The 18549-nt window shown below is 42.8% G+C and overlaps 1 protein-coding gene across 1 annotated transcript; it reads right to left on the reverse strand.

Annotated features, from left to right (window-relative positions):
• Positions 1-4668: 4668 nt before the first annotated feature.
• On the reverse strand, positions 4669-15558 carry OSTM1 (osteoclastogenesis associated transmembrane protein 1). Its single transcript, XM_035109286.3, has 6 exons — positions 15094-15558; positions 11344-11458; positions 10422-10519; positions 7377-7538; positions 6941-7106; positions 4669-5583 (listed from the first exon to the last, which is right to left on the reverse strand). The coding sequence occupies exons 1-6, from the start codon at positions 15442-15444 to the stop codon at positions 5528-5530; spliced, it is 948 nt and encodes a 315-aa protein (XP_034965177.2). The 5' UTR covers positions 15445-15558; the 3' UTR covers positions 4669-5527.
• Positions 15559-18549: the final 2991 nt, after the last annotated feature.

The following is an 18549-nucleotide window of genomic DNA, read 5'->3' on the forward strand; positions in this document are numbered from 1 at the left end:
ATGTGTTCCTCTTCTCTGAGGCTGGTTTGTTTCGGCTGGGAGAGAGGGAGAGGGATAAAGTTTGGGTGCATTTGTGAATGGCCATGCCCACAACAGCAACCATTTTGTGACAGCACCTTCAGCAAAATATTGATTCCAAAATGTGATCATGGGCTGGCTCCCAAAAGCTGGCAATTCCTGTAACCCAATTACACAAAGCTGTTTCAAAGAAAGAATTATTATTCCTGATAGCATTACAAAAAAATGATTTTTCTGCATAGTTAACCTTTCTTGCTGCTTATTTGCTGAATTTTTCATGAAGAGTATTTACAAAAATAAAACGGGTAAAGTCCAATAAAAAAATATTTGAATGCACAATGTAAACTTTTAAATCATGTGGGGAGGAACAGTATTATACCATAAAAGAATAACCTTGTAAGTTTAGAAACAAGTTGTCTTTCATTCTCTTAAGTTGAAACAAGAACAACAAAAATCACATGAGGACTTTCATTTGGCTTAGCAACTAGGAAAATCATAAAGCAGCTTTTTTTAAGCTTAACCCCCATCCCCAAGAGTAATGACTTTGAGACCTACTTAATGTGAATGCGCTCAAAAAGCCACTGCTTATGAGAGCAAAGCTGTCATTCCGAAGATTTATACGCACACACGGGCTCTCAGCATGAATGAAAGATTGCATTGAGCCGCTCCTCATCATATGATGCCTCAGTTCAATGTAATGCTATTAAGGGCAGGAGTTGGCTAAATCCAAGCATCTTGAAATCTGAATGCAATAGGTACAAAAGTAGTCAACTCTTAAAACACAGTAAGTGGTTTGTCCTCTCTCTCAGTAACATACAGAACATTACATAACCTAAGACCAAAATATATTATTCTCAATTATTCCATCCTACCTACATGAAGGGCATACTCTGCAACATGAAATCCTACTTTATTCTGGCTGAAATTCAGCATAACTTCTATTTTAAAGTAGCTTAGTGCTGCTGATCCCACAAAACTAATCTTAACAGCAGGTAAACGTAAGTGATTTGTGGATCTCTTAATCAGATTGGAGAATCTCAAAATCAGAAAGGGCAATTTACTTGATTGAGGAAGTAGACACCAACGCCTTTATTATAATTCTGCACAAAGTATCGAGACAGTTTTGATTTAGAATTGACAAACATATCAAAATGTTTCAGGGTGGATGCATGTACGGTGGCATTTCACAACTGGATGCACTTCCACTTGGGTAGATTTTTTTATTTCATTAGAATTAATTTGTTGTTAAATTATTGTGGTGTTTCCCCAGAGTAGCTTATTGAAGTTTTCATTTGCCTGGGCTGCTTGAAAGGTATTTAGGAACAGGGTGTTACTAACTTCTGTCCTGCTAGGCAGATACAATTACCGGTAATTATTTAGAATACCATTTGTTTGTTTGTTTGTTTGTTTGTTTAAAGTACTTACATGCTGCCTTTCAGTTAAAAGACCTCCCAAGTCAACTTAGAAAAGACAATTGGAGGCCTATGCATAGTGAGATAGTTTAGCTTTATATGCTTGCCAGGCACATTGTGCTTCCATATGATTTACAGTACACTTGAAATGCTTCCCGTCCAGGCCTTCTGCTGCTATTCTGAAAGAGCATTGCCTATACTCCCTTGTGCTGTGGAAGGGGACAGCCCCAGCTCTCTTTCTGGGCCTATGGCTGAGAGAAACAGTAATACTGTAATTAACAAACATGCCAGTGTGGGTGGCAGAGAATACTTTACTACTGAAGTCCAATTGGAAGCAAAAGCCTGCAGCTTGAAAAAGCTTGGTGCAAATGAATCCAGCATATCATCAGGTTGGGTTTTCAATGTATTGGAAACCCTGGGCTGAGTTAAACTAAGTCGGTGTGCTAGCAGGTGCCAGCACACAGTGGGACTTTGCCCCCTTCCCTTGCACCCACACCCCAAACCAGGGCTGGACAACCCTCAGAACAGCATGCAGGAGGTTGAATGGGGTCGTTCTATCAGGCAAACTGAAATGCTTGTGCTGACAGAACAACTGAAAAAGTGCATTTGTGTGTCTAAGCTCCAATTAAGCTCTGTTGTAAGGTACACATGAGAATTCCCTCTGGGGGGGGGGGAATCCATTGAACAGCTACATGCACACAGCCCTTGGCAGAAATAAACCTAAGAATTCCAAGCCCCCGGTAATGTCTCATAGGGTCTTTTTAATCAAAGAAGAGACTAATTAACTCCACAGGAAAAAATAGCGCAGTGCTGTCAAATGCTCAGAGCAACAATAGTGTCATTACATTTCCAATTACTGCAATTGTAAGGTGTAGCTTGAAACTATTACATGGCAAAATGTTTTCCTATCACCCGATTGTGTGCCAGTCCACACGGGTGCGAGGCTGGACTTGTGAAGTAATCTCAAGTTCATGCACACACACCCCACGCCCCCCAAATATGTTGTTGGTGGCATCCATCTGTCTCAAGAGACAATGGAGTGTGTCTCTGGGGCCAGGCCCATGCAGAGCTTTTCTGACACCCAGGGTGGAAGTCTTGTTAGTGAAAGTTTAGGATCAGTTTTCCTTCTCGATGATGGGCTACCTTACCAGGTTGATGAGCCCCATCTGCCCCTTTTTCCCTCTGCACAGCATGTGCAGAAACTGCCTTCTTGACCATCGGACCCCTTGTTAGAGCGCAACATTTTAATCTCACCCGCTCCTAAATCTCCAATCTAGTAACAGATACAGTGGTGCCTCGCTTAACAAACTCCCCGTAAGACAAAATTTTCGCTTAAAGAAAGGATTTTTCTAGCGGAGGTTGACTCGCTAGACAAATTCGTTTTACGAAAAATTCATCTAGCGAATCGCGGTTTCCCATAGGAATGCATTGAAATTCAATTAATGCGTTCCTATGGGCAATTAAAAAAAAAATTCAATGCATTCCTATGGGATTCGTTAGACAAATTTTTCGTTATAAGAATAGACCCGTGGAACGAATTAAATTCATCTAGTGAGGCACCACTGTACAGTGAAATCCAAAAATATGTTAGAGGGGTCGAAAGAAGCCTCACGGTTGCTTCACTTGTGACATTTTTCTTTAAAAGACAACTGCGAAAGAGTCCAGAATTCTACCACTTTATTCCATGTTGGTTGCAGGGTGGCACTTTTTGACTGCCAAGTATCAGTGTCTTCAACCTTATGTCCCAACAATAAGCACTAATTATTCCAGTTCACACACACACACACACACAACATCCAGGATGACCCAGATTTCAGTGATATTCATATAAACTCCAAACACAAGCAGTGGGAAGCCAGTCCCACTTACTCCCTCGTGTAATTAGCATTTGAATCCAAGGATAGAACTACGTGTCATGTGCAGCTTCATTATTCTTCCTTTCTTTGCCCTCTGAAGTGGAATTCTGGAGTGGAGAACAGCATCAACCCTCCCAGCCCCCCTTGAGGAAAACCGCCTTGACTCCCACTATGGAAAAAGTAAATAGCACAAGCAGGATTTTTAATGGGGAGTAGGGAGAAAGGGGGAAAGGGTAAATTCCCACCCCACACCAGTCTTCACCTTTAAATTGCACCAAAAGGCTGAATTACATATATATCTGTAAAAACAGTGCAATACCTCATAACATACTTCTGTTCTAAATGTTTTTGAAGCTACAGGAAACCATAGGGTGGGGAAGTGAAGGATGAGAGAAGAGAAGCTGCTAAGCTTCACACTTTCATGTTTAGTCCAATAGTGGTTTCAAGAAAAACAACAACAATAAGCTCTACCTTAATATAAGACCCTGAAAATCAGAGATCCTAGTTTGCTTATACCTTGTTAAAATGACAGAAATATTGGTGCCTCATTTGGTACAAAATACTATCAACTTCAGAAATCTTCATAAAATATCTGTGTAAAAAAACCCAATGCTTCCCATAAATATATGTGAACTTGTTTATGCTGCAAGCCAGAGCTTTCCAAACTTTTCATGTTGGTTACAGGTAGGTAGCTGTGTTGGTCTGCCGTAGTCGAAACAAATTTTAAAAATTCCTTCCAGTAGCACCTTAGAGACCAGTAGCACCTTAGAGACCTGAAGAATGTATCTGAAGAAGTGTGCATGCACACGAAAGCTCATACCAATGACAAACTTAGTTGGTCTCTAAGGTGCTACTGGAAGGAATTTTTTTCATGTTGGTGATATACTTTTTAGACATGCACAGTTTCGTGACATGATAATTCAGTTTTACTAGCAAACCAGCCCTTTCCATCCCTGGGAGGAATGCGGGGAGCGTCTGTGTGACACAACTACACACTGCAGCTGACACACTAACTTGTCGCGACACACAGTTTGGAAACCTCTGCTGTAAGCCTGTATTAAGTTCTAGGCTAAGCAATTCAGATGGTTGTATGCAACACAGTTCTAAGGTGATTGTTCTACTCCTACAAGGATTTCTCCTTGCGCAGCAGAATGTTGTCCCAGTCATCCTCCAGCACATCCCTTAGATAGGTTCCAGGAGTTTCCCCCAACCCTCTGGAGCAGATTTAGGAACTGCATGGGGGGAGAGGGTAAAACCCACAGTGACAGGGCTAATCCCTGCACTAGGGCAACTAATTTGTTGCCTAGCACTCATTATCTCCAATCATTTTTCTTTACTCCGACTACCCCATGGCAATATATACAAAAATAGCAAAATACCTCTGTAGTACCAAGAAATATATTTATACTATGTACTTTTAAATATACAGCGACTTTTTTTTAGAAACACTGGGTTTGGTGGTGAGCAAAGCAATGAACCCTGTTTAGCATCAATGCCTCAGCTAGTGCAATTTCCACCATTACTACTCTCAAACAACCCCGATTCACGTAAATACAATTCTCTGAAGTACAGCATTCAAGGGCTTGGGACCCTCCATCCATAGCAGTAATTGAGACATAAGGTTTCTGCCATAGCGAAATTCCACAAAGATTACATAATTCAGATGATCAGTAGTTCTGACATCTATGTTGCCAACAGCATAGTATTTCAAAGTGTATAAACTATGTCAATGAGCTAAGCAGCATTTCAAAAAAGGATTTGGGATGAGGAGGTCGTACCTAAGACATATGAGAACTGAAAGTTGCAAAGTATCATAATCAGTTAAGGCAGTAGATCTAATTTCATTTTCTGACATCATCTTTCTTTAAAAATAATAATAAACACACTGGTGTTTAGAAGCAAGAATGTTACTAACTAATAGCAAAGGTTGTGAACCTGTAAAGTCATCATACGTGGGAATTAAAATTGGATTGCTATCAATCCAATGTGAAGGACAGGAATGTGTTCCAAAGCTACCCATCAGAAAGCAAATGACTCGAAAGCACAGTGCAGATGGAGCTGGAAATGCATCTGTTTCTAGCAGGAAGATCATACAGTGTCACACCAATGTTTTTCAAATAATGGACCCATCCGAGAGTTGCATGTTGTTTTCTTTGTTACCTCACAGCACAAGCCTAAACCAGAATGAATCGCTTTCAGATCAGTATATAAATACTCCATCCTAGTCTGCATTCTGCAGGTTCAGTTGCATTTGTCTTGTATGTTCACAAAATTGGCATTTGACTGGATCCGCTTGGCTAGAAAATGAAGGAGAGTGTTTAAAATCCCACATCTCAACATAAAATATTCACATACAAGATCCAAGCCAGCAGACACAACCAAACAGTTCCCACAAGCAAGATCCTTCTAAGCAGGGCTGGCCTAAGACATTTCGGCAACTAAGGGAAACCACAAAATGGCGCCCCACTCCCCCAAAGGGAAGAAGGGATGGGTGAAGATCTAGAACATGGGAGGAAAAAAAGATATACATTGGGATCTGCTTTGACTCTGGGGTCATGGAGTTAAGTACAACAGTACTGGGATGCATTTACGCAACGGGTTTTCAAAATACACCTTCCACATGCTGATCAGTTGACTGGATCTGATTTTGGGAAACAAGTTAACTCAACTAGACAAGATTCCAGTCTGGTGACATTTATGAAAATTAGGTCACTGTGCCCAAAAATGTCTCAATGAATATGACTCAATGAAAAGGCTGCAGCTAATTTTGTTAGTGTGCAGTTAACCTAGCCAAAGCCACCTACTATGGCCTCAGACGGCATATCCCCTGGTGCAACCATGGCCTGCAGGCATTAAGCTCCTTAACCATACCACCCACTGCCTTATAAAAAAACAAGAGGGCCTTGCTTCATTATCAGCCATTGGCTACTACCATCTGGCCAGCCACTGGAGTCCCAGGGTGGGATTCAACTAAGCTGTTGCCTGCGTGGAAGGATGTCTGCTTGTGCAACATGACTCCAACCCCCCCCCTGCAAACCCATGCATGCCCCCCTAAATCTGCTCTGAAGGACGGGAGAAATGCAGAATAGGTTTAGGGGGTATGCACGTGGGAAGAAGGAAGTTGAACAATCTCAGTGCACCATGGACCTCATTCTATGAACACACTTAGTATTACGCTGAATTCCACCCTGGTATTTTGGCTCAGAGGGGTCGATGCAAACTCTCACTGTTCACACCAGCCTTCCGTCAAGAAAGAAGGGCAGCCACATCCTAAGGAGCTTGCTTGGTTCAATACACCTCCACTTCCACCCACACTCCTTCACTGGTGTCTTGGTTGGTTTTCTGAGTCACCCAAGGGCACACCAGGATGCCAGAAGGGCAGAGACACGGGTTTGTTTTCAACTAACTCTTACTCAAGAGTAGATCCATTGAAATTAATGGACTTGAGTTAGTCATGAATGTTAATTTCAACGAGTCTACTGAAAGCAAAAGTTAGTTGGCTACAACTTCAGGTCCTAATTATTCACATCTGGCTGGAATGGCTGCGCTGTGGGTGCAGCCTTGTTACAAAAGCGTGACTCGCAGACGATCTTTTCATCACCGCCCACCACTGATTCCTTTTAAAAAAAATATTAATGAACTGGTTTCACTTACGCAGAAACAGGATACGTTTTTTCTGCTTCGAGTGAAGGAAGCTGCTGAGGTAGAAAACAACTGGCAAAAAGAGAATGAACGACGAAACGGCAATCACTGGCACTGTATCGCTGCAGGGGACGGAGCAGTTGAAAGTCATGCTCCAAAGCCTTCGTGTGATATTCATCTAGAAAGAAGGAAACTCCAGGTCTTAAGTCATCATGAAGAATCATCGGTATTTGTGTGGACGCAGCCATGAGCGGCAGCATGTGCTCTGCCTCATCCCAACCCCTTCCAGCAGTGCTGATCGGAGGCTAGGAATGCTCTACTGCAGTTGTTAACAAACCACCTTGAGTTTGAAAGGCAATAAAACCTTGAAATTTTACGTTTTAAAACATTACAGAAAGGACAGCGAGTAGTAGGTGCGCAACATGAAACGAAGGGAAGGAAAACTTACTGCATCTTCCACATCAATGCACAAATGGGCCTGCTCTTCAGATTCACCTTTCTTCTCACTCTCCTGCATCGTGTTGTACATGGCATTTAACTTTTCATACGTGACATTGCACTTCTTGCATACTTCTGTGTAGTTACCTGCTGGTGCATTGTCCTCCTGCCGCTATAGATTCAACCAGGAAATTAAGTGTTACAAAAGATGGATATGGAATCCAGCAGATTCTTAAGCATCACACACATCGAGAAAAATAAATGAAAACTGGCTCAGGTTTTCAGATAAAGGCTTCCCAGGTTACACCAAAACCAATCTTTCTCTCCCATATCCATTCATAAAACCAGAAGGGAGATGAAAATAAAGCTTTAGCTGTCCGGGTGGGTTTGTTTAACGCTTTAATTCAGCGATCCTGCAAGGCCAACCAGACCCCATTAATATCAAAGGCAAGGATCTGTGAAAGCCAAATCCTTCCAATATTGTTTATTCATTAAGTGAATGTATGTTTTGTGGTGGCTACTGTATATAAGTTATCTGGGTGGCTCACAAAACAAGAACATATAACATACAATATAAAAACAAACCTATTAAAAACCAAGCAGCATAGATTTCCAAACGGAAATGGTCCCAACTTAATGATTATTATTCAGCATGGATCTCATTTAAATAGTGAATGTGACTCTGTGTGTCCTGGGGAAGAGGCGTAGCTCAGTGGCAAAGCATCTGATCTGCCTGCAGGAGGCCCCAGATTCAGTCCCTGGCTTTCTCCCAGGTACCGGTAAGGCTAGGAGAAAACTCTGACCGAAACCCTAGCACATGGCTACCTGTTAATGTGCACAATACTGGGCTAGAAGAGCCAATGGTCTGACTTGATGTAAGGCAACTTCCTGTGTTCCTGTTTTGAAAGGGGGGGGAATGCTTTCTTACAGACATTATACAAACTTTTAAAATAAAAATGTGGAAGGGTAATAAGGTAGTGGTAAAAAAACTACTAAGAGCAAGCTGTTTGTAAGATACAAAGTATAGCCATTCTTATTCAAAGGGAGATAAATCAGGATGTAAATTTGTTGGTCCAACTGACGAGCAATAATTGGAATTATTGCTTTTTTAATAACACAGCAGCCAGGCATCTAGTTCTGTGCAAAAATATACAAACCAAAACCAATCCCCTCCCCAAATGCCCTACTTTCTAAAACGGGCAGGTGAAGGAGAAAAATTAATATCCTTTAGAGTGTATTATTATATGCAAGTACAAGAAATTCATTTGTCATATGATGGTGTCCAAAGAGAAAATGATGAGTCAGCTTAAATGAGGGAAGCAGCTACGTTAAGACAAAGCTAGGCAGGAAAGGCAGATGAAGGAGACATGTTGTACTTCAAAATGCAGGCTTATTTGCAGGGCTCTGGGTGAACTTCATTTGTATGTTTTCAAGCTGTCAGTTTATCCATTTTTGTCCAACTTGTGCTATTCTTTTCATTTACCACCCGCTGACAACGCTCATTATTCAATAACTACTGACTATTCCAACATAAATGCAAAGCAGTTATGCTAATGACTGTACATCAACAATAGGTGGCTTGTTTTGGTATCGCAGAACCCATCACAACAACACATTTTAACATTTGATGCTTGGATCATCAATAAAAAAAAGAAGAGAGAAGAGACAGACAGGCATGCACTGGAAACTCTCTACATTTTCCATCAGTGAGAATGTGATTGTAGACAAAGAGTAGCTACCAGGATCTTATATAAACACACACAATCTTGAGCAGGCAACCAACATTATGAAGGCATGAGGCACCAAGCACACTTATCTGGCAGTGGTTTCTAAAGAAAGCAAAGGGAACTTATTTCAAACAAGAGTTTAGCATTAAGATGTAGCAGCTGTCAGTTGAAATAATGGCATGTTCCTGTAATCTTAAATTTGAGCTTTGGTAATCACTGCAATCATAAAACGACCATACTCCGGGTATACATTATTTCAGGCCAAATGCCTCAAGTACTATGCTCTGCTACTGTACTAAAGAGATTCTGGGTAAGCAATTCTCCAACACCTCTTCTCCACAGGGTGCATGGCAAAACACTTTTGAAATGGAACAGAGATTGCAAAGCACTGTTGCATGACTTGGAGGTCAACTCTTCAAAGGGTTAAAAAGAGGACCACATGAAAAATACAGGGAAATGATTGGATAATGGCATTGTGTGGATGCCCATGAGTGGAAGAACCAAGGCAATTCCACATTAATTGCCTAGAATGCTATCCAATGTTAGACATACTCAAAACAGACCTACTGAAATCAATGGACTTAAGTTAACCAATTTCAATGGGTCTGTTCTTGAGTCTGAGTAGTGTTGAACAACACCTAATGAAAGCCAATAAAACCATTTTAGTCTTGTGGCCTTAATTTTACTATCATGTAAACAGCTCCATTGCTATGAATTATGCTATTTATTTATTTTGTGCCGATCTAAATTAAGCTTAGGGTAGAAAACCAATATAAAACCCTTAACCAAGGTGCACAATTGCACTGAACTTAAATTGGATCATTTTCTAGAAGGCAGCCATTGCAACATCCCAATGTTACTAGATTAGAAAGATTTTACGACTCATTTGCAGACATGTTAAAACCCAACTTTCAAAAATGCATTCAGTTAAATGTATTCAGCTATGGCTAAACTCATACTATAACGAAACAACAGAAGACCCATATAGTTAAATCAAGAGGTGACAAGGCCCAGAATAAGGAAAAAAAGTGATTTACTATATGCAGAGATTACACGACTCTTCCTATATAATTACCAACTATTGTGAGACCAAAACAGCGCCATAATTGCATATGAAATGGAGGTGAACATTAATTAGAATGCATTTTGTTCTCCCAGTTGTGAACACCTGCGTTTTATAGATAATTGTTCTACCTGCCTAAACTGCATGAGTTTGAGAATTATATTCGCCACATTTTGCTCTGAAGAAGAAAAAAAGCCCACCAAGAACATTTTCACTACACAATAAGAGGGCTCAACTGTACCCTTACATAAAGAGGTACTGATACCTGGAGGTTGTGTTCAAAGCATGCCAATGTTTCATTGAATAAGGCCAGGAACATCTCTGTACTATTGGATAAGCCTTCACTGTTGTTCTTTAAACAACCTGTGAAAGAAGACAAATGTCAATAAATCCCAGTAACTGCTTCCAGAAGGTTGCTTTTGGCTAAGGGATATTCATATTTGAGATCTTGCTCATTTCTGCTTTTCTTTTCTTATCCATACATTTTAATTTCATACAGATGCTCAAATTCACTGGTAGTCTAAAGATGCTCTCAGATGTGGATGATTTAGGAACACCCAATCATCACCCAGGTGGCGCTGTGGTTAAACCACTGAGCCTAGGGCTTGCTGATCAGAAGGTCAGCGGTTCGAATCCCTGTGACAGGGTGAGCTCCCGTTGCTTGGTCCCAGCTCCTGCCAACCTAGCAGTTCGAAAGCACATCAAAATGCAAGTAGATAAATAGGAACCGCTACAGCGGGAAGGTAAACGGCGTTTCCATGTGCTGCTCTGGTTTGCCAGAAGCGGCTTTGTCTTGCTAGCCACATGACCTGGAAGCTATACGCCGGCTCCCTCGGCCAATAATGCGAGATGAGCGCGCAACCCCAGAGTCGGTCACAACTGGACCTAATGGTCAGGGGTCCCTTTACCTTTACCTTTACTCATCACTGTTCTGCTTTAAGCATCTCTGCTTGCAGATTTCTAACACCATTGCCAAGCAGGTGGTCCTCCCCTTTCCCTAGCCCAAAATGTTGGACTGGGGGAAATTTGGAGTGGGACCATTTATATGGAGGGGGATTTAAATACTCTTCCTTCACTGCATATTATTAAGGACTTATGGTACTCCCAGGACAAGTAGCTTGAAAATAAGAAATCAGGTAAATATGCACAATGCAGATATTCAGCAATAAAGTACCCATGGTACATACTTGCACAGTTTGCTTTTTGCCATGTGTCATTAAAAAACTTATCCAGGACCACAACTATCTGCAGTCTATCCGACATCAAGAGACTTTTGGCACAAGGGTTACTCTTGGTAGCATTCTGAAAGAAGGGACAGAGAGAGATTGTTATACATTCTCGTGTGTGTGTGTGTGTGTGTGTGTGTGTGTGTGTGTGTCATTCAGACCATGGTATCTTAACAAGCAACTCCTTCAAAGTGTACACAGAGGAAATAATTGAAGATGGCTCAAAAAAGCAAGCCAACCTGCCTCTTCCAGGCAAGGAGAAATACTCCATATATTTAATTGTTTAATTAAGGGACAAGAAAAACAGGACAGCAAAAGAAAGGAAGAAACAAGAACAGCTTACCCCAACTTGGGCTGGGAGTGATGGGATTTATAGTCCAAAACATCCGTAGAGTACTGTTTTGACTATTTATAAGCTGCCCAAATAGGTATTTAGTATATTCTAAAGAGAACTCTGGAATCTGCCTTATACCAACCCAGATCTATGTTGCCTTTGCTGGAACCACCTCCCCAATGTCTCAGGCAAAGATTTTCCCCAAACCTGTTGCTTGAGATTCTTTCAACTACGAACTGAACCTGGGATCTTCTAAACCCAGTACCTATGCTCCACCACTGAGAGACAGGCCCTCCACGAAAGCCCTATAAACAGTGCACAAGCAGAAAAAGGGAAAGTTAAACCACTGACTTTAGCTTACATTACAATCCAGAAACCAGCAAAGTTGGAGAGCTAGGCTTAGACTGATTTAATCTTGTTAGTTTTGGTCCATTACATCTACTTGGCAGCAGTTAAAAAGGTTTGTGGACCTCGGCTTAAGGGTCTGTCCGTATCAGCTCATATTTGTGATCTGTCACTCAAAGCAATTCTATTTCCCATCTTTGGTTGTTCCTGCCTAATATTCTTAATCATGCTGCTCATTTGTCATTTTGTTGGTGTTTGTATGGTTACTTTTATTTTATATATTAATTATTATGCTTTATATGGGTTTGCTTGTAAGTGACATTGAGGAAACTTGCCAAAAGGCAGGGCATAAGTTAATTTTATTTACAACTTTCCAGGTTCAAATTGCTCAGAGTGGAAAAGATGCAGAGATTCTTTCAGATGGCTAAACCTGGAATTTCCATAGGCTGAGAGTTTTCGATCAGGGCAATATTAAAAAGAGTGAAGCCCCTACTACCATCTGTATTAGCTAGACAACATTCTCCCACAATGGTCTGCCTGGACACTGATATAATAAGAAACTAGGAACCAAAGAAAGCACCTTTTCAATGACTGCTTCAGTGTCCTCCCCAAGAAAACTCACCAGGCGCCTACTGTAATTTAGATGGCAAATGAAAACATTTTTATTTTTTCAGGCTGAGGCAGGCCTGCACAACTCATGGTCCACCCAAGCTGAATACAGTTCATCAACCATAAACTGTGGCCTGCCAGGTACTTCACATTCTGGTCTGGCAGTAAAAGGCAGCACCAAAAACAAATGAGTGATTGAATCCTTGGTGGGACATCCTACTGTAGATGACTGTTGATAATGACAAAATAAACGTAGCTAATAAAGGTAAGTTATTTCTCTTTAAGCAGCTAAATGAACTTTCATGGCTCTTCTGAGGGATCTTTTGCTATTTCTTTTTTATTTTATTGTTATTTTTCATTGCAAATTTTAGATTTATTGTTACAAAAACATGAGAAGAACCTGCTGGATCAGACCAATGACTCATCTGGTCCAGCATCCTGTTCTCACAGTGGCCAACCAGGTGCTCATGGGAAGCCCCAAAGTAGTCCCTGAGCACACTACTCTCCACACTGGTGATTCCCAGCAACTGGCATTTTGAGGTGTGCTGCCTCCAGCAGTAGAGGGAAAACACAATTATCATGTCTAGTAGTAACTGATAGTCTTATCCCCCATCAAACTTAAAACCAAAGTATCAACATACAGTGGTACCTTGGTCCTCAAACTGAATCCGTTCTGGGAGTCCATTCGACTCCCAAAACCGTTCGAAAACCAAGGCACGTCTTCTGATTGGCTGCAGAAGCTTCCTGCGCTCAACTGGAAGTCGTGGAGAACATTCGCCTTCCGAAAAACACTTGCAAATCGTAACACTTACTTCCGGGTTTGCAGCATTCAGGAGCCAGGCAGTTCAAGTACCAAGGTACCACAGTACATAACTACTTTATGATGTAACTTGTGAGCTACTCTAGGAATGTTTGTAGTTGATGAATGAGGTATATATTTAGTAATTAAAACAAAAACAAACATCCTGCAGAGGTAAAGTCCTCCAAGAATTACACTTTTTCTTACTAAGGTATATGTAAAATGTGGCCTTACGGTCAGCTGTGATCCAATCTTGCCTCATCCACAAATCAAGAGCAAGAACCTATTTTTACTTTGAACAGGAAGAGTTGCCCTTCCACTGTGGGGCAGATATCCAACAGCAGAAGTTGCGGAATGCACACACAAGTACTCAATCCCAAATCATTATTTTCCATGTGTTATGCTCCCCAGTGAAGTGAAGTGATTTTTCCCCACATGTGACTGACTGAAATTCAATGACAGAATTAGTCAGACCTATACTTCTTTTCCAGCTGTTACAGGCCACTTCTTGTTTCCTTTCAAGTGCCTGCTGAGCCAAAGTAGTGACTGGTCTATTCACAGACACAAAACTATAAACGTTTTCCAGATACAGACAAGTTTTCAGTAGATTGTTCTTGACTCTTATTTCAGATCCTGCACAACTTATGACCCACCAAACTGAATATAGCTCAATTGTCATCTATTATGCCCCATCAAGGATTCAATCACTCTCTTGCCTGGGGCTGCTAAAACAGAGTGTGAAGCATTCAACAGGCCACAATATACAGTATGGTTGAGGCGCAGTACTTAGCTTGGGTGGGACACAAGTTGTGCAGGCCTGCCTCAGATTTTCAGTGAAAAAGGAAAGCTGCAAACCCATAGCTTGCTTATGAGTGCCTTAATTTTGTGTTTGTATTCAGTCTGTCTTGCCCAGTTAGTTGTCAAATCCATCTAGTCCACTAGGCTGCAACTGGTATACCTTTTAACTCCATCAGGCACCATGTATCAGCATGAGCAAAAATGAGTGTAAAGATATAGTTAAACCCATCAGATTCCCTCCTCCACTTTTAACCTTTCAAGGTAGGAGAAGAACAAGCTGCTACTGCTCTCCTCACTTCTTAGTTCCCTGTAAAAAGCAGGCCTTCGGTTTCATCCCACAGCAACCAGGGAGGAGGCTAAGCCTTCAATCTTAACTCAACTTGTATGAGAATAAGTGCCACTGAATTCAGTTAAGACTTACTCCAGAAAGACATGCTTAGGGTCCCACTGCCAGAATACTTCCCCACTGTTGCTTTTGGGGGAACTTTCATTCTGGGAACTATGGGTTGCATTTTTTAATTTTTTATTTTTGTTAGGCCAAAGACAAATAAGTTTCCAATACTCCTACAGTTTCACAGAAAGCAATAGGAGCTCCTTGTTGCCACCTATGAGAAACACTCTTTTCCAGAGTGGAAACTACGTTTGTCCTAACAGCAAAAACAAAAATGCTAACGCATTTTTATGGCAAAAGCTCCCATGGGCTCTTTTTGAGACGCCGCACAGGGCACACTAGGAGACCCTGGAAGCTCCCCGTGCCCACCTGCCCCAGCCCTACCCCGTCTTTCTACAGCAGGTGCTAGCTAAAGGCACGCGAAGGAAAACGCACCCCGACGGCCCGAGCGATGTTCTCGTACTGCTCCGTGGCGTCCCGGAACTGGCGGTAGCAGTTCTGGCAGAGCCTCACAGGCCGGGCGCTCCGCGCAAGGCAGCCCGTCAGCGTCGCGCTGCTGTTGGCGAAGGCAGCCAAGAGCTCCCGGCACTCCGGCTCCAGCTGCGCGTCCAGCAGGTCCCCCGCGAGCCCTGAGCCCAGCGATGCCAGGTCCTCCGCCTCCAGCAGTTCCCAGGACAGAGGGTGGCGCCGGCCTCCCGAGGCACTTTCCTCCCAGCCGCTCCATGCGGAGCACAGGCCCAGCAGCGCGCCGGGAAGCAGCAGCAGCAAGAGCGAGGCCAGGCCCATCGCCGCCGCCCGCGCCGCGCCCGGGGAGAAGCGGGTGGAAGAAGAGAAGCAGCCGCCCTCGGGTCCTGCCTGCCGAACGCCAACGCCGCCGCCGCCGCCGCCGCTTGCAGAAGCGAAACCAGGTCACGTGCAACAGGGAGGTGAGCGCGCGCAGGGCGCGGGCGGGGTGGGGAGAGGAAGCTCTGTCAACATTCGGGAACGAGGCGCGGCGCTCATTGGGTGCTGGGATTTCGACGCGTCATAAGGTAGGAGCGTCGGTCGCGAGAAGGGGCGGGGCCGAAGGGCGCAGCGGGTATAGGGAGAATGCGCTCGCAGATTCGGAGGCGGGGTTTGAGGGCTGGCGGCTTGTTCGATTGCGGAGGGGGTTGCTGTGCTGAAAGGCGATAGGAGCAATAGCTATGTCAGCACCTCAATGCTAGTAAGTGTGTGTGGAATGGAAAAGATGAACTACAAGAACGCTGTCCTATAACATCCTTAGTCTAAATCGTAGTATGGCATTATGGGCGTAGCCAGGATTTTTGTTGGGGGAGAGGAGGCCTTTTGTGGGCGGGGGGGCGAACCTTAGTTTGCTCTGTATTTTATTGATTTTTATTGATAGAGGGCAGCTGTCCCTCCGAGCCCCCCCCCCCCGCTACATCCATGGGTAGCATCAGTGCATACGCGTTGCAGAAAAAGTGGTGCGGTTTTTCTGGAGCACTTCCTTTCCGTTCAATTGCAATAAGGGTGCCAACTTGAATAAAATATTGGGGGGCCGAAGTAAGCCTCGCCCTGCATAATAGATCACAATGCATGCCGCGCAGACACCATTTGAATGCCAGTGCGCATTAACTTGTGGAGCAGCCCCCTCAGATATTTTATTGGGGGGCCGGGGGGGGGGCAAAGGGACCTCAGTCCCTAGGGGTTGGATTCTATGGTTACAACAGAAACTCGAGGTTCCTTCATGTTTTCCTCTGAAGCCCTCTTGGGATAATGGAACATGCTCGCTGATCTCCAGGGGGAAAATGTAGAAGTGGGGAATCTTTGCTCTTGGCTGTGGCAGGTTTGGCATTCTTTGGTATCAGGCGTGTCCCTATACTATCTGTGTCTATAATAAATTGGATCTTCCCTACCTTGAAATGGATCTCTTTCTGTATATTCCTCCACACCTGCTCCAGTCATCCTCTTGAGACCCTGCTCCACATCACTGCCCCTGTGAGGCACAGCTGGCAAGTTGCAAGGGCTAGGGCTTTTCCTGTGGAAGGTCTTGGTTTATCTTTCCTAGAATCATAGACTATTTGATGTTTGGGATTTTTGTTGTTATGGTTGTGGCTTTTTCTCATAATATATTGATCTGGTGATGGATGATTGGGGTTCCTATGTAGTTTAATATTGTGTGGTGTGTGGATTTGTTTGGTGCCTTCAATTTCTTTGGAAAATTATTTAAAAATAAAAAAGAATATGTGGAACTCAGGAGACTTGGAGTTGTAGCTAGCTAAATTCTACTTAAATTAGACCTACTGAAAATAATGGACCTAAGTTAGTCATGTCAATCAATTTCAAGAGGTCTACTTAGCACTGTGGGCTATCACTGGTGACAACCCTTACCTCTGAGTAAACATAAATAGAATTGGCATCACAATTAAAATGCATATTGTATTTAAAACATGGTTCTAGAAAGTTGGCAACCCCCAAGAAAGCTGAGGCACCAGGGTCAACTTGTGCATTTGGCAACATAGTAAGTCAATGCTTGTTTAGAACATTTATGTTTATGATATACAGTATTCATTCTATGGTACATCTAATATTTTTTGTTGTTGTTGTTGTTTAGTCGTTTAGTCGTGTCCGACTCTTCGTGACCCCACGGACTATAGCACGCCAGGCACTCCTGTCTTGCACTGCCTCCCGCAGTTTGGTCAAACTCATGTTCGTAGCTTCGAGAACACTGTCCAACCATCTTGTCCTCTGTCGTCCCCTTCTCCTAGTGCCCTCAATCTTTCCCAACATCAGGGTCTTTTCCAAGGATTCTTCTCTTCTCATGAGGTGGCCAAAGTATTGGAGCCTCAGCTTCACGATCTGTCCTTCCAGGGAGCACTCAGGGCTGATTTCCTTAAGAATGGATAGGTTTGATCTTCTAGCGGTCCTTGGGACTCTCAAGAGTCTCCTCCAGCACCATAATTCAAAAGCATCAATTCTTCGGCGATCAGCCTTCTTTATGGTCCAGCTCTCACTTCCATACATCACTACTGGGAAAACCATAGCTTTAACTATACGAACCTTTGTCGGCAAGGTGATGTCTCTGCTTTTTAAGATGCTGTCTAGGTTTGTCATTGCTTTTCTCCCAAGAAGCAGGCGTCTTTTAATTTCGTGACTGCTGTCACCATCTGCAGTGATCAAGGAGCCCAAGAAAGTAAAATCTCTCACTGCCTCCATTTCTTCCCCTTCTATTTGCCAGGAGGTGATGGGACCAGTGGCCATGATCTTGGTTTTTTTGATGTTGAGCTTCAGACCATATTTTGCGCTCTCCTCTTTCACCCTCATTAAAAGGTTCTTTAATTCCTCCTCGCTTTCTGCCATCAAGGTTGTGTCATCTGCATATCTGAGGTTGTTGATATTTCTTCCAGCAATCTTAATTCCGGCTTGGGATTCATCTAGTCCAGCCTTTCGCATGATGAATTCTACATATAAGTTAAATAAGCAGGGAGACAATATACAACCTTGTCGTACTCCTTTCCCAATTTTGAACCAATAAGTTGTTCCATATCCAGTTCTAACTGTAGCTTCTTGTCCCACATAGAGATTTCTCAGGAGACAGATGAGGTGATCAGGCACTCCCATTTCTTTAAGAACTTGCCATAGTTTGCTGTGGTCGACACAGTCAAAGGCTTTTGCATAGTCAATGAAGCAGAAGTAGACGTTTTTCTGGAACTCTCTAGCTTTCTCCATAATCCAGCGCATGTTTGCTATTTGGTCTCTGGTTCCTCTGCCAGATATTTTTTAACATATATTAAATCTCTTAAATCTGTCATATCCTTTCATTTTAAAGTTAAGTGTCTGTAACCTAGACAGGCTGAAAATTTACCGTAATAAATGAAGCTTTGCAGTTGTTCATCTAGTAGTAACCTTGAT

Source organism: Zootoca vivipara, chromosome 3 (assembly GCF_965207765.1).
Source record: "Zootoca vivipara chromosome 3, rZooViv2.hap1.1, whole genome shotgun sequence".
Lineage (NCBI taxonomy): Eukaryota > Metazoa > Chordata > Lepidosauria > Squamata > Lacertidae > Zootoca > Zootoca vivipara.

What these genes read in the sequence shown, in the direction of transcription:
- OSTM1 (XM_035109286.3), bottom strand. Translation starts at nt 15,444, where the DNA reads ATGGGCCTGGCCTCGCTCTTGCTGCTGCTGCTTCCCGGCGCGCTGCTG. An exon ending in ACATCGCTCGGGCCGTCGGG is followed by an intron (nt 11,459 to 15,093) that starts GTGCGTTTTCCT and finishes CCCTTCTTTCAG; the next exon opens with AATGCTACCAAGAGTAACCC. An exon ending in AAAACGTATCCTGTTTCTGC is followed by an intron (nt 5,584 to 6,940) that starts GTAAGTGAAACC and finishes TTCATTTTCTAG; the next exon opens with CCAAGCGGATCCAGTCAAAT.